General features: G+C 40.8%; 1 protein-coding gene across 7 annotated transcripts in view; it reads left to right on the forward strand.

Annotated features, from left to right (window-relative positions):
- Nucleotides 1–15,054, forward strand: part of STK39 (serine/threonine kinase 39) — a 317,745-nt gene that overhangs the window by 109,126 nt on the left and 193,565 nt on the right. For all 7 annotated transcript variants that reach the window (XR_007454486.1, XM_049616066.1, XM_049616064.1 and 4 more), the window contains exons 9-10: nucleotides 9,545–9,593; nucleotides 9,696–9,761. Coding sequence is in view for 6 of the 7 variants with exons in the window: in XM_049616066.1 (XP_049472023.1) it covers nucleotides 9,545–9,593; nucleotides 9,696–9,761 (115 nt within the window). In the remaining variant the exon portion in view is untranslated. The remainder of the gene's footprint in view (nucleotides 1–9,544; nucleotides 9,594–9,695; nucleotides 9,762–15,054) is intronic.

Consider the following 15,054-nt stretch of genomic DNA (forward strand, 5'->3'; position numbering starts at 1 on the left):
GCTCCGTAGCATGTCTGTTTTCTGAGTTTGTTTCTTCCTTCTTAATTTCTGTGACTTTGAAATATCCTGGCAAGTCATAATATAGTTCAGCATCTTTTATCTCTTAAAGAAGAAAGTGACGTGAGCCCCACAGGCCTTGCCTGGGTAGACTCCCTTTGTAGAGCTTGGTTGTGTGTGGTACCCTCCTGGCATACAGTCAGCCTGGACGACAGACCCAGAGAGTCCTCTCAGGATTTACTGGCCACCTTCTCCACCCAGGGGCTCAATTTGATACTTAGATTTGAAAATGTAAATACTGGCTTCTCTCCAGAAGCTTTCTGTTTCAGGGAAGGACCTTGCTTTTGGACGGAGGGATTCCTGTATTCCTAAATCCTTTATGAAACTTCAGTTGTGTGGTTTTTTTTTTTTTTTAATCTTTGCACAGTAGTCTATTGTTTGAGTCAGAAACCCTTCTCTAGATTAAACATAATTTCCATTATTTTACCCGTTCTTCATAGCTACTCTCTTCATTCCTTTACATTTTACTGAATTTGCCTTGAATCTTTTATCAGTCACCATTCATCCTCATGATGGGAGATCTGAAGACTGTTTGCTATTAAGCATCTTTAAATTATTTATTGTAAAAGGGATAGTTGTTTTGTCACACCAATAGGCCAATAGGCTATTTTTGCTTCAACATCTTAGTTGCCCTTTGTATTTGATTTGTAGGGCTTGTTTTTCCTCCCTAGTTATACTACTCTTTCATTGAGCTTACTTCTTCATTCTCCTATTGGGTGAGAATGCTCTTAGATTCTAATTTTGTTCTGCAACACTTGTTTGTCTTCCCTTTCTTTTTGGTGTCCTCTCCAAACATAAATTTTTGCCATCACCAAGGAAACAATTTGATCCTCCAAAGCCCAGTGAGAGAAGTATTTGTCTTCCCAGTTAGCACTGCATTACTGTGGTTGGTCTTTGTGATTCTCACACTAGTTGAGATCCCACCTAGTGGTGATAATGTGTAATGTCACCCAACTTCAGCCCTTTTGGAAAAAATGCTGTAGGGTAGAATCACGGGTATACTTAATGATACAATAGATTTCTTTAGGAGGTTTGTAACTTAGGATAAATTAGATTATTATACACTATATTTAATGAACTGTCCTTACTTCTTAATTATCTTGAAAGTCTTCCCAGGTGTTAACTATATGAACTCAAATAATAGGTTCCCACCACCCCACTAAAAAAAAAAAAAAAAAAAAAAAAAAAATCTCAATTAGAGCCTTGCATCATATATTTGAATTCTTACAAAGTCTTTCCCTCAGAGTGCTCTGTTAGGAACTTACTGAAGTACAAAGTATTAATAGTTTAAGGATTTCTTTTAGATGTTTACATTATAACATAATCTAATCTCACTATTGTGCAGCTGTCCTCTGTAACAGAGTGTCAGTGGTGCACCAAGTTTTTAGGGGACCCTTTTTTTTTTTTTTTGTTAATTGAAGCATAATTAACATACATAACTAACATTATATTAATTTCTGGTGTACCATACAGTGATTCAACAACTCTACATTACTCGTTGCTCATCACGATAAATATACTTAGACCCCTTCACCTATTTCACCCATCCCTACACCCACCTCCCCTATGACAACCAGCAGTTTGTTCTCTGTATTTAAGAGTCTGTTTTATTCGGTTTTCTTGTTTCTTAAATTCCACATACGAGTGAAATCATATGGTTACTTGTCATTCTTTGACTGACTTATTTCACTCAGCATTATACCTTCTACGTCCATCCATATTGTTGCAAATGGCAAAATCTCATTCTTTTTTATGGTCGAGTAACATTCTATTGTATTCATATACCACATCTTCTTTATCCATTTACCTATCAGTGGACACGTGGGTTGCTTCCGTATCTTGGCTATTGTAAACAATGCTGCAATAAACATAGGGGTACATATATCTTTTTGAATTAGTGTTTTCTTTGGGTAAGTACCCAGCAGTGGAGTTACTTGATCATATGGTAGTTCTATTTTTAAGTTTTTCAGGAACCTCCATTCTGTTTTCCACTGTGGCCGCACTAATAGTGTTCTCACTAATAGTGTGCGAGGGTTCCTTTTTCTCCACATCCTCGCCAACACTCCTTTTTTTTTTTTTTTTTTTTTTTTTTTTTTTTTTTTTTTTTTTTTTTACCTTTTGACTAGTCATTCGGACTGGTGTAAGGTGATGTTTCACTGTGTTTTTTTAAAAATTTAATTAAGTTAATTAAAAAAATTTTTTTAATGTTTATTTATTTTTGAGAGAGAGAGAGAGACAGAGACAGAGCACGAGCACGGGAGGAGCAGAGAGGAGGGAGACACAGAATCTGAAACAGGCTTCAGGCTCTGAGCAGTCAGCACAGAGCCCGACACGGGGCTCAAACTCACAAACTGAGATCATGACCTGAGCCGAAGCCGGATGCTCAACTGACTGAGCCACCCAGGCACCCCATAATTTAATTAATTTTTTTAAGTAGACTCTCTCCCAACATGGGCCTCAAACTTGCAACCCCGGGATCAAGAGTCGCATGCTCTACTGACTGAACCTTCCAGGCTCTTCTTTCATTGTGGTTTTGATTTGTGCTTCCCTAGTGATGGGTGATGTTGAACATCTTTTCATATGTCTGTTGGCCATCTGTATGTCTTATTTGGAAAAATGTCTGTTCAGGCCCTCTGCCCATTTCTTAATAGCAGCTTCTCAGGTCTCTCTCTCTCTCTCTCTCTCTCTCTTAAATGAAATGACACGGATGTGGGAAGTTTTGAGGAAAAAAAAGATTGATGAAATATGAGAATGGGAATAAACAATATTGTTGAATTATATATTATATAGGGTGCAGCTTTAAAATATGTATTCATTACTAAATAAGTAAACATTTAATTGCTACACAAACCTGAAAGAAACCATGACTATTTCCTGTCTTCTGTGCCTTTGCTTATGTTATCCAAAGGCTCTTCCTCTTCCTCTATATTCCTTGAACCTCTTTTAACACTTACTTGAAAGTCCTCATCTTCTTAGAGTTAGGTAAATCTGGGTGAGATTCCTAGCTCTACTTTATCGTCATCTGCATGACTCAATTCCCTTTTCTGTAAAATGAGCCTAATAACATCTACTTCATAAGATTGTCATGGGCATGGAATATGATAATTCACTTAAAGAGGATAACACAGTACCTAGGGGTTCCTAAGTATTCAGGAAATTGGGATTGCCGTTCACCATTTGCTGTTTTCTTCCAAACCGAGTGGAATTATTACAACTCTTAGTTTTCCTGCAGTATGTTAGAGATACGTCTCTTGTATACTTACCACATTATGTAAATTTATTGACTTACACATCCAATTTCCTCATAGGTTTGTAAGTTTTTTAGAAGTGTCATTCACCTTTATGTCTTTGTGTCCCCAGTGTTGGGTCTGTATTACATATTTGATATTTCTTGAGCAACTGGAGACAACTGGGAGCTTGCAATTTGGGAATGATTTGGACTCACTGACGAGTGTTTTAGAAACAAACCGGATTCAAGTGGGTTGAGGAGTAAATGCAAGATTTTTGATAATTTTTATTGATTCTGCATATAGTCATCTACTTATAATTTAAAAGCAGTTGATAGGTACCAAAACCCTGGTCTTGTTGAGTTACTTTTTTTTTTTTTAAAGTTTTTATTTATTTTGAGAGGGAGAATGGTAGTGGGGGGGGAGAGAGAGAGAGAGCGCACATGCACACGTGCACGGGTGGGGTAGGGACAGAGAGGGAGAGAGGAAGACAGGGAATCCCAAGCAGGTTCCTCACTGTCAGCTCAGACCTTGATGTGGGGCTCAAAACGCATGAACCGTGAGATCATGACCAGGGCTGAAACCTAGAGTTGTATACTTATCCTACTGAACCACCCAGGCGCCCCATGCTGAGTACCTTTTTGGCAACAGACGGAAACCTATCACAGGGGAACAGTGACCAGGACAGATTCAGTCCCATGTAGGAGCCCTCAGGCTAGCTGAGAATGAGCTGCATTTTCGGCCAACCTTGAGAGCTCATGGAACTTTCCTAATAAAAGAGAGCTGGGGTGTTGGAGCTATTTGTCTCATCCAAGTCCATGCTCTGCATTGGCATAGACTAAGAGGTGCTTATATTTGCATAGCACAACATTTTGCTATTTCTTAAAAAATGAGCCTTAATCTTGTAGATTACATACTTCATATGGATGGCAACTATAAAAAGAACCAGTATTTTCTTTGAGCAACAAGAGGGTGGATGTCACATAGATAATTTCATTAGAAGTGAATAAAACTTGAATATTTCTTTTGTGGGGGAGGGGAGACTGAGAGATACAGCTCTGCCTGAGGTCAATGAGATGTTAGCAATTATAATGCACATTGTTAGAACTACTTAAACTATATCATGTTCATCCTGAATCCTTTGAAAATTATTTTAAGTCTCAGTGGACTTTGGTTCATCCATATGTATTAACTGAATCCTTTAAGATATTTTCTCCTGAGAATGTTGGTACTTGCAGACTACTGCATTGTTTTTAAGGATTTAAAATTAAATCATCATTCACAGCCTGTACCATTATTTGGGTTGCTGGTATAACATTTTAGCTTTCCTCATAAAACAGTATCTGTATTTATATTATGTTGTATTATTTGAAAATTGTTAGCAGCCATGTCAGATATAACATGCTTGCAGAATTCTTTTTCTTATGTGGTACTCAGCTAAGAGGCAGGCAGCACTGATGGTTCCATATTAATCCTGTACTGGTGGTTGCTATAGCATAAAACTAAAACAAACACAAAAGCAAACAAAACAAAAAAACCTAAAGTCAGATGGGCAGCATGCACCTTACCTTCTCTTGTACCTTCTATCACTTTCTTCCTCCCTCATTTTCTCGTTCTTTCCAGTTCTGTTTTCCCATACTTTCTTATGGAGATAGCTTGGCACTTGTATGATTCTAACCCCCAAGCTATAGACACTTGAGTTATTTTGAGCACATAAAGAACCTGCAATTTAGTTCTTCTCTGTATGGAGTAGACCTATTATTTTGTGTGACCCATATGACCTATTAACATAAATCCTAAGCCTGTACAAAGAAGAATATGGCTCCTTTAAACCATTTCTCATTTCTTATGTGATTGAGTGTATTTATTGATGAAGGCTAAGAATGGAGAGTGCAGAGAAAGAAGTTTTCTTTGTGGCACGCTTTTCCCCTTTACAGTTTTGGTCACCATAGAAATGACCTTGCTGGGGAAGGGAAGGTATTTTCCCAGGCGTGTATCTCCAGGCATGTCTGGCATTTCCTAGCCTTCTCTCTACATTGGTCCTACACCTCACCCTTAGTTTGTGGAAGGAGGAGGCAAGGTGCAGAGGAGCAAGGGGGGGCATGTGGCTCTCCACTTTTGGACCTCCGCTGTGCATGGACTTACCCCTTTCTGTTTTTGTTTGTTTCGTTGTTTGTTAGCATGAGTCTCGTTTTCATTACATCATTCTCCTGTTCCCTACTCTATTGAACAGATGCTTAGAATTCAGTGTTGACTAAATTTGGCTTTAGAAGTTGTAGTTTCTCTGACTGTCTAGTAGCATCACTTCTACCTTGTATTTGATTATGTTATAGAATTGAGCTATGGCAGTTTTCTGGTCTGTGCTGGGCATTGGGGATATAAAAAATGAATACCAGGTGGTCCTTTGTCTGAAAGGGCTTATAACCTAGTGGGGTGGAGGCGGGAAGACCTAGGAACAGGTAATTACAGAATAGGAGTGTGTGGGTAGATTGGTGTGTGAGCACTGAGTAGGGAGCAATGGATATGTACTTGTAGGAGCTGATAAAAGTATCTCTGAAGATGGTGACATTTAAACTGGTTCTTGACTGATGAGCAAGGCTGTGCCAGTTGGTTACAAAAAATTTTGGAGCCAGAAAAGCAGCGTGTGCTTTGTCATGAAAGAGCAGAGTGGGAGCAGGGTGGGAACATCCGTGTAGCCGGAGGACAGAGTTCACGTGGGGTGCGGTGGGAAATGAAGATGGGGGGAGCCAGCACCTCTCAGCCCACTGAAGTCCGTGAGGATGGATAAGAATTGGGTTTTTACAGAAGCCACCTCTGGAGCAGGGTGGGTGCTGGGCCAGAACGAAGAAGAGAGAAGTAGCGGAGAGACTGGCTGGGGGGCTGTGGTAACTGAACTGAACAAAGGCGATGAGAGTTTTCGACCAAATCGGTGACCTGGAGTCTCTTGATCATCTTGCTTTTCCTGGGTTCCTTAAAAAAGTTCAGTCTAACTTATTTTGTACACCCCTTGGTTTTTAAGATTTTATTTCATGTTACGAGGTGCCAAACACAACACCAAGTCTCCGCGCTGTGTGTAACGGTCGTCTTTAGGTTTTCTGTGCAGCCCTCCCCTCCCGCCACAGCTGTGCTGTAGCGCTTCCACGCTCTGACGTCCCTCTTACAGCCTCACCGCACTCGCTATTTCTTATCTGCTAGATTATTAAGTTGCTGAAGGTAGTATTTGCGTCTGTCGTATTCACTGCAGCATGCCTAGCACCTAGTGCGACGCCTGACAAGTAGTAGGTGCTTAATAAATATTTACAGGGAGGTTGAAAGAGGAATTGGAGTAGCTGGAGGCCAGACACCTCGCCGATGATCAGTAAGAGTGCACGTTAAAATAACAGCCACGGTTAAATCACGTAAAATAGCGGTATCATTTTTAGTTCTGCTGCCTGTTTAACAAGGTACGGACTCATGAATCTGGATAAGCTCGCTGAGGGGATGTGGCACACAGACCGTCAATCATGGCCCACCTGTTGTTTAGACTTTTATTTACTCAAAGCAATTACCAATTAACAGCTGTGTATTGCAGTGGATGTGGTGATTCGGGGGTTCTTTGTCAGGCACTTCTAACCAGTGTTCCACTTGAGGCTGAGGGAAAGAGCAATAACAATTTAAATAGAAAATTGCTCTGCAAAGAAATGCAGTTTATGGCCCCTGTAGACTTACGTAGTTTCTAGAGCGATGCACTTAAAAACGTTCCCTAAGTCTTACGTATCCTTTGGTTCAGTCCCTGGAAACGTTTTAATGGAGCTTCCTGGTTCCCAAGCAGTGGTTTCTGATCTTTTCAAGTATGAGGACTCCTTAAAAAAATTTTTTTAATGTTTATTTATTTTTGAGAGACAGAACGTGAGCAAGGGAGGGGCAGAGAGAGAGGGAGACGCAGAATCTGAAGCAGCTTCCAGGCTCTGAGCTGTCAGCACAGAGCCCGATGTGGGGCTCAAACTCACAGCTGTGAGATCAATGACCTGAGCAGAAGTCGGATGCTTAACTGACTGAGCCACCCAGGCGCCCCATGAGGACTCTATTTTATTTTATTTTATTTTATTTTATTTTAATTTAATTTAATTTTATTTATTTATTTATTTTTTTTTTAATTTTTTTTTTCAACGTTTTTTTATTTATTTTTGGGACAGAGAGAGACAGAGCATGAACGGGGGAGGGGCAGAGAGAGAGGGAAACACAGAATCGGAAACAGGCTCCAGGCTCCGAGCCATCAGCCCAGAGCCTGACGCGGGGCTCGAACTCACGGACCGCGAGATCGTGACCTGGCTGAAGTCGGACGCTTAACCGACTGCGCCATCCAGGCGCCCCTTATTTTATTTATTTTTAACGTTTATTTATTTTTGAGACCGAGAGAGACAGAGCATGAATGGGGGAGGGTCAGAGAGAGGGAGACACAGAATCTGAAACAGGCTCCAGGTTCTGAGCTGTCAGCACAGAGCCTGACGTGGGGCTCAAACTCACAGCTGTGAGATCAATGACCTGAGCCGAAGTCGGACGCTTAACCGACCAAGCCACCCAGGCGCCCCAAGAGGACTCCTTTTAAACTTGCACCCTTCTCAACACAGTACTATTTGTACCTTCGGTAATCATGGCCTGAATGAATACCTCATAATATTCAGTAACGCTTCCCTCTCACCTCCCTGGTTTTTTTTTTTTTTTTTTTTTTATGAAAAATTTTAAATACACAAAAAAAGGTGAAAAAAAATAGTACAGTGTTTGCTTCTATAACACCACCTGGAAGCAGTAGTCACGAATATTTTCTGTATCTGATGTATGTATTTATCTACATTTTATTTGCTGAACAGTTTGAAAGTGAGTAACAGACTTTAATAGTTCAGCTTGCATTCCCTGCAAATAAAAATGTGTTCCCTCATAGCCACAATACTTTTCCACACACAAGAAAATGACCGATAATTCCCTAAAATCATCTTAATGATCTAGCCTATTCACATAGTCTCTAATTATTTCCAAATGTCTTTTGTTGTTTCTCTCCCTTCCCCTTCAAACACAGGATTTAGGCAAGGGTCTCCTGTGGCATTTGGTTTTGTTTCTTTAAGTCCCTTTTAATGTGGAACAGTCCCCTCCCTTCTCTCCTTTTCCACTTATGACGCTGACTTTTTGAAGAGATCAGGCTGGTTGTCTGGCTGATTGTCTTATACTCTGGATTCATCTGATTCTGTCTGCTTGGCTGCTTGTTTTAGAAGGAACTATTTTGGAAGAAAGCTATTCTTTATGGAAGAATGCCATTTAGTAAAGGTAGAAGGAATGATAGAAGTAGGAAATCAGCATTCTACCGCCTGTTAGGAAATAATCATTTAAGACAAAGATGCTAAAATTGTTAGGGGAACGGAAAATTCCTACAATGCCAAACGAAGTATTACCCAACAGAATGCTTGCCAATTGCCCTGGTGAAAACATACCTTGACAATGGAGAGGTCTCAGGCCCGGGGTTCGTTGGTTAAACTTAGCATCACTCCCATTGAGTTAATCTAACATCAGGTACCTCTGATGTGCCGTGGGGAGAAGTGCATGGTGTCATCTATGAAGGATGCTTCCCCTAAATGCTTGATGCAATATAGTCAAGTTTTTAGATTTAACTTTTAGTTTATAGGAAGTACAGGATAGAGAAGCAAGTTAAATGACACCATGAGGAGCCAGACCAATCCAGTATTGCTTTTAAATGAATTTGCATTTTATGACTCACCCTCACATTTACCTTACCCCCCAGAGCCACTAGGGCGTGTGCACTGCACTTGGTGGGCAGAGGGAGCTTGTCCACATGTTGCGGGCCCCTTGTGGTAACTGCTGCTCTTGGGAAATCCTAGGACACTGTAGACTATAGTTTCTCTGACAGGATCATATTGCAGCTTGCACGGCTTCTTAATAAATACAGGAACTTAGCTCACAGATGTGTCAGTCTGCCACCTTTAAGAAACACTGAATTCACTTAGTTGAAGTGTAAGGATGAAGGATGGAAAATTGATCGTGCCCTAAATATTTAACTTACAGCAATTTATGTGTTTTTCAGTAGAGTGGAAAGAACTGGAAAATCGGCACTGTTTGATTTGGTGCCAGCTTATGATTAATTTGTTTTCTGGTTTTGCTATTCCTGAAACTGGTTTTCCAGAAACATTCTGGGATTCAGTTGTTTCATCACGGCAGTGTATTTATTGAGTGGTCATTGTTTCAACTTTAATTTATTATTGATCTTTCAGGCCCACAGCAGCAGAACTTTTAAAATGCAAATTCTTCCAGAAAGCCAAGGTAACATGCTTAAAACCCCACGTAAATCTGCTATTTTGAAATCACTATGAATTTCTATGTGTGATATTTGGTGTTAAACTGTTGGGAATATTTATTTTGCAGAACAGAGAGTACCTGATTGAAAAGCTGCTTACAAGAACACCAGACATAGCCCAAAGAGCCAAAAAGGTAAGCATCAATAGTCTTTGTGACCCAGCATGGGCTCCTCCCCACCCGGGGATAGGGAGCCCACAGACAAATAAGAAAAACATTGCCACATACTCAGGATGTGTTATTTAGAGGCTATCTGATTAGCAATTCCTCATATAGCTGCATTTTGCCTTTTGGCTATCTCTGGCTTGTTGTGAATGCATTTGTGGAAACAGTGTGAAACTTGAATGATTTCGTACTTTCCATTTTTCAGCTTTGCTTAAAGAAGGTCGGAGGGGAGGGGATTGTGATGAGGTATGAACATTGGAGAGGTGAAAGATCCTTGAATATCTTTCTTTTGGATTTTATAGAAGAGGGGGCAGTCATTTTGAAGAAGTTTGAAATGATGAAAACAAAAATCAAAATCTGTTTTCAATGGTTATCTTATTTTTAATCCGATTTTATTTACAAATTTAATGGTTATCTTGAGTATCTGGAATATTGGTTCTTTCCTCATCAAAGACCCTGGCCCCTCTTGTAGTTTACCTGATGTTAACTGAATTATGTTAATGATTACCTGCAAAAGTTTCCATTCTTGGTTTTAGATTTTTAAAATGGTGTGTATGTGTGAGTGTATTTATTTACGTATTTATCCAGAGTTTTATTTTTTTTGTAATTACTGATTTCGTTATGGTATGAAACCTAACAAAATTTAACCTCTGGTTTGGTTTAATTTGGTTTTAAAATTATGTTAGATATTTATAATTTAAATTATTTATGTAATCACAGATTTAGAAAGGAAGGTTCCTCCCCCTCCTTTTATGGTTAATAGTTATAGGGAAAGCCGATATGAATCTGAGGTATATGCTCTGAAATAAAACTGGCAGAGGAATATGCGTTCGAGATTGCATCTCATCATGCCTCGGTGAAGTAACTCTGAATGTTGCATTCCAGACGTTGCCTTTCCTAAAGGCTCAGTAAGAAGTACATTTAGCGGATGCCTTAAAATTATTTGAAACAGATTTAAAAATAGATTTTAAGAAGTGACCCACTCTGGGAAAGAAAAAAAAAAAAAAAAAGGAGCGGGGGTGCCTGGGTAGCTCAGTTGGTTGAGCTACTGTCTCTTGATTTTGGCTCAGGTCATGATCCCAGGGTCGTGGACTCGAGCCCCCCATCAGGCTCCCTGCCAAGCATGGAGTCTGCTTGGGATTCTCTCTCTCTCTCTCTCTCTCTCTCTCTCTCTCCCTCTCTCCCTCTCCCTCTCCCTCCCTCCCTCCCTCCCTCCCTCCCCCGCCACCCCCCTCCTCTGCTCGCATGCTCTCTCTCTCTCTAAAATAAATTTAAAAAAATAAAAAAGAAACGACCCACTCTGTGTAGGTGTGCGACTACCTCCCTGGGGCCAGCAGGATTCTCTCTGGGGTGTGGGATCTTAGCATGGGGCTTTTTTAAAAAATTTTTTTTAAGTTTATTTATTCGTTTTGAGAGAGAGAGGCCATGCACACGTGCACACACATGAGCATGGGAGGGGCAGAGTAACCGACTGAGCCACCTAGGTGGTCCCAGCATGAGGCTTTTGATCAGGCATCTAAAGTGTTGAGTTGAAAAACACTGTTAGGGAGCCATTGGCTTGTTCCATTTGTGAGGTCCTCAGAGAACATTTTTGTTGGTCTCTGCTTGTTTCACTGTTTTTTTCTGGTCTCATCCTGTAGCTGTTCCCTCAAGAGGGAGTTTGCCAGGTGTATTTTCTCTCCAGAGCTTTATTTAGCTTCGCACCCCCCAGTCCCTCCCTGTCAGGTGGCCTGCCGGCCTCTCAGGTACAGTGGTTTTCCTCCCCTCCCAAACCTAATCTTCTTGTGTTCTGTGTTTCTGTCTGAGTTACCCAACCTCAGGACACTGGGATTATTTTTGTGTTTGAGACCTACCTTTTCCCTGTCCTCCCTGTCTTCCTCCTTTCTATTCCTTCTTAGACGTTACCACAGGATTAACTTCCTGATCGTATCACCTAATTGCTTAAAAGTGGTTCCCAAAACTAAAGACAACTCCAAGAGCAAATAAATGAAAAACAAAGTTCCTATCAAATAAAGGCCAACCTCCTTAGCCCCGAATTCATGGCACCCTTTCAACATCCAGCCTCACATTCTAAACTCCAGCTCAAGTCAACCACCTGTAGTTCTCACTCTGTCTACTTTCCTCACTAACATATGCTTTCCTTTGAGAGTCTGTCATTTTGGAAAAGTGAAGAAACTCTCCAGGCTCTGGCCTTATTTTCTTTCTTTTAAAAAAATATTTAAGTTATCTATTACGTTAGTGTTCTTTGCATTCCACATCCCATTTTGCATGTATCGTAAACAGTAAGCAGCTAGAGTTTGGGGACCTGTGATATTTCAAGCATGTCTTCTGCCGTTTACTTATTTCTGGGTTTTAGACTTAAATCTCAGGCTTGTTTTGTCATCCATCCCTTCAGGTGGAAAGTGGCTGCCCATCTTGGAGTCAGAGAAGTGTAAAGGGAGAATATGTTAGTTCTTTAAACATCATATAGAAAAGAGAGTGTGGGGCGCCTGGGTGGCTCGGTCCGTTGGGTGTCCGACTTTGGCTTGTGTCATGATCTCACAGCTTGTGAGTCCAGGCCCCACGTCAGGCTCTGTGCTGACAGCCCAGAGCCTGGAGCCTGCTTTGGATTCTGTGTCTCCCCCTCTCTGACCCTTTCCCAGCTCACACTCTGTCTGTGTCTGTCTGTCTGTCTGTCTCTCTCAAAAATAAATAAACATTAAAAAAATTAAAAAAAAAAAAAGAGTGGCCCATAGTAATGTTATTCTTGCTCTCTAGCTTCATCAAGTCTGCTGTCTTCGTGTTACAATTCTCATTTTAAAGTTTATTTATCCATTTTGAGAGAGAGGGAGAGAGAAAGAGAGAGTGCGCATGCAGGCAGAGAGAGAGGGAGAGAGAGAATACTAAGCAGACTCCAAGCTGTCAGCACAGATCCTGATGTGGGGCTTGATTTCACAAAGTGTGAGATCATGACCTGAACTGAAATCAAGAGTTGGTTACTTAACCGACTAAGCCACCCAGGCACCCCTATTAATTCTCATTTTAAATTGCATCTTGGTTATTAGCTACACTCCTCTCCTTGCCCATAGGCTCCATGGCAGGTATGCTGACCAGAACATCGATCACAGTGTGTGTCTTGCTCATATCAAGTGCCCACAAATGTTTGCTAACTCAGTGAACACATATGCTTGAGTGTACCAAGGAAAGGCCATTTTTTTTTATTCACCTAAAATGCTTGACATACACTTGTTCCTAGGATTCCTGTTAATAGCAGACAAACCTCCCTCTCTCCTTGGTGTGCATGATGTTGGTAAGCGACTATGCTGTTCCTTATTTGAAACTTATCCTGCAGCCTTGGCCACTTGGAAGTAAATATTATTTTAATCACCATGAGCATTGAAAACCTTTGTTGTAGGATGTCTTTGCTTGTCTTAGGTTCTTATAGTGTTTATCCAGTGTAAAAGTTGGTATGGGAGAGTTTTTAGTGTTGTGTCATCCATTTTTGGACTTCTCTTTATTGACATTCACTCAGCTGCTTATTTTCCTGGTTGATCATGTTCTAGTTTCCTGGTGTAGATTTGTTCCTCAGAGGCTACTTGTTGCTGTTGGTCCTTTGATTTTTTGTCTCCTCAATTTGTTGTTTAAAGAATAGAAAAAACATGGGGAGCCTGGGTGGCTCAGTCGGTTGAGCATCTGCCTTTGGCTCAGGTCACGATCTCACAGTTTGTGAGTTTGAGCCCCGCGTCGGGCTCTGTGCTGACAGCTCGGAGCCTGGAGCCTGCTTCGGATTCTGTGTCTCTTTCTCTCTCTGCCCCTCCCCCACTCGTGCTGTGTCTCTCTGTCTCTCTCTCTCTCTGTCTCTCTCTCAAAAATAAATAAATGTTAATTTTTTTAAAAATAGAAACAGAGAATCCATTGATATTACCAGTGTTTACATGGAAACTGGGCCTGTTGACCAAGCTCTGGACATTGAGGCAACCTGTGTTGATTTGAAATTTGTTATCGTAAACAACAGTTTCTGCTTCTCCTCCCTAATAGTAACAAAAATTAAGAGATATTTTTAAATATGTGTTTTTTTTAAACATGAATAGTTCTCATATTTAAAAGAGAAAGGGGCCAGTTGTAGCTGTTTTCACAGAGCCCACCAGCGCTGTCCTTTGGCACTAGAGAGGTAGAGGCCTATCACATTCACGTTTGGCCAGAATGTGAAGCATTAGTTGGGGGCCATGGGTAGGTGATCTTGTCTTCATCCTGAGTGATTCCTCTAAATCAGAAAGAAAAAAAAAAAATCAGTGTGGCTTTCCTGGTAATTTAGTGACATAAAATGATTGTGTGTGTGTGTGTGGTCATTGCTGAAATTAGGGATATTTGTTTTTATCCTGGAGGCATAGTATTTGGTCCATTTGGGGCTCTTTTTTGCTGACAGACAGTGTTGCTTAGGGATCATCTTGATTTTTGTTTACCCTAATTTTTCTCTGAAATGGAAATTCTGTCTGACTTCAGGCATGTGGTGAAGGGTAATGAGAGATTTGGGGTTCCTGGACCACAAGATAGTCTGTGAATTCTAAATGAGAATGTACTAATAATGACCCATGAGAACAAGGTTAGTAAGTACACCTATAATTTCTTTTCAACTCTTCACCTATCCTTGTGCATGAGAAGAAAAGGCCTCATAGCCGTTAACTCCTTCTCATGTGATTTTTTAGGGGCTTGTCTCCAGCCATCTTTAGGGGTTGAATGCTTGAACGTGAGGTGTTCCACTGTGTGGGGAAGAGTGTACATCCTTCTGCCAGAAATGAATCTGATGCTTAGGGATGTGTGCATTTTCTGTAGGACCATCTAAGTGTCAGAGTTGGTTTGTGTCTCTGCTTTGTGTTAGTGATGCGAACACTGACTCACACCTTCTGTAGCTAAAACCCACTGATGGCAGGAGAGGGGCAAAGAGTTAGTAGCTCTACAGATAACTAAATGCCAACTGCTTAACCAGAAAGCATATTGGCCAGAGAAGGGATGAAGTCGGGGAATCGCCACACACTGTTGTTTCTGTGGCAGTTGCCGTGTTTTCATGGGAAGAGGAATCACTGGAGGGTTTTTATTGGAATTTTCTCAATTTTGAAATTGAGAAGTTACAAATGATTAGTCGCTGTCAGAAGGAAAGACATGTATCACTGCTGCATTTGGATGGAACAATTATGGATTGAAAAAAGTAGTGTGGTATTTGTGGGTCCCAGAATTTCTTGTATCAGGCTGTAAGTTTGGCTTTGTATTAAGGACCCGGGGAGTT

Source organism: Panthera uncia (genome assembly GCF_023721935.1).
Source record: "Panthera uncia isolate 11264 chromosome C1 unlocalized genomic scaffold, Puncia_PCG_1.0 HiC_scaffold_3, whole genome shotgun sequence".
Classification (NCBI taxonomy): Eukaryota; Metazoa; Chordata; class Mammalia; order Carnivora; family Felidae; genus Panthera; species Panthera uncia.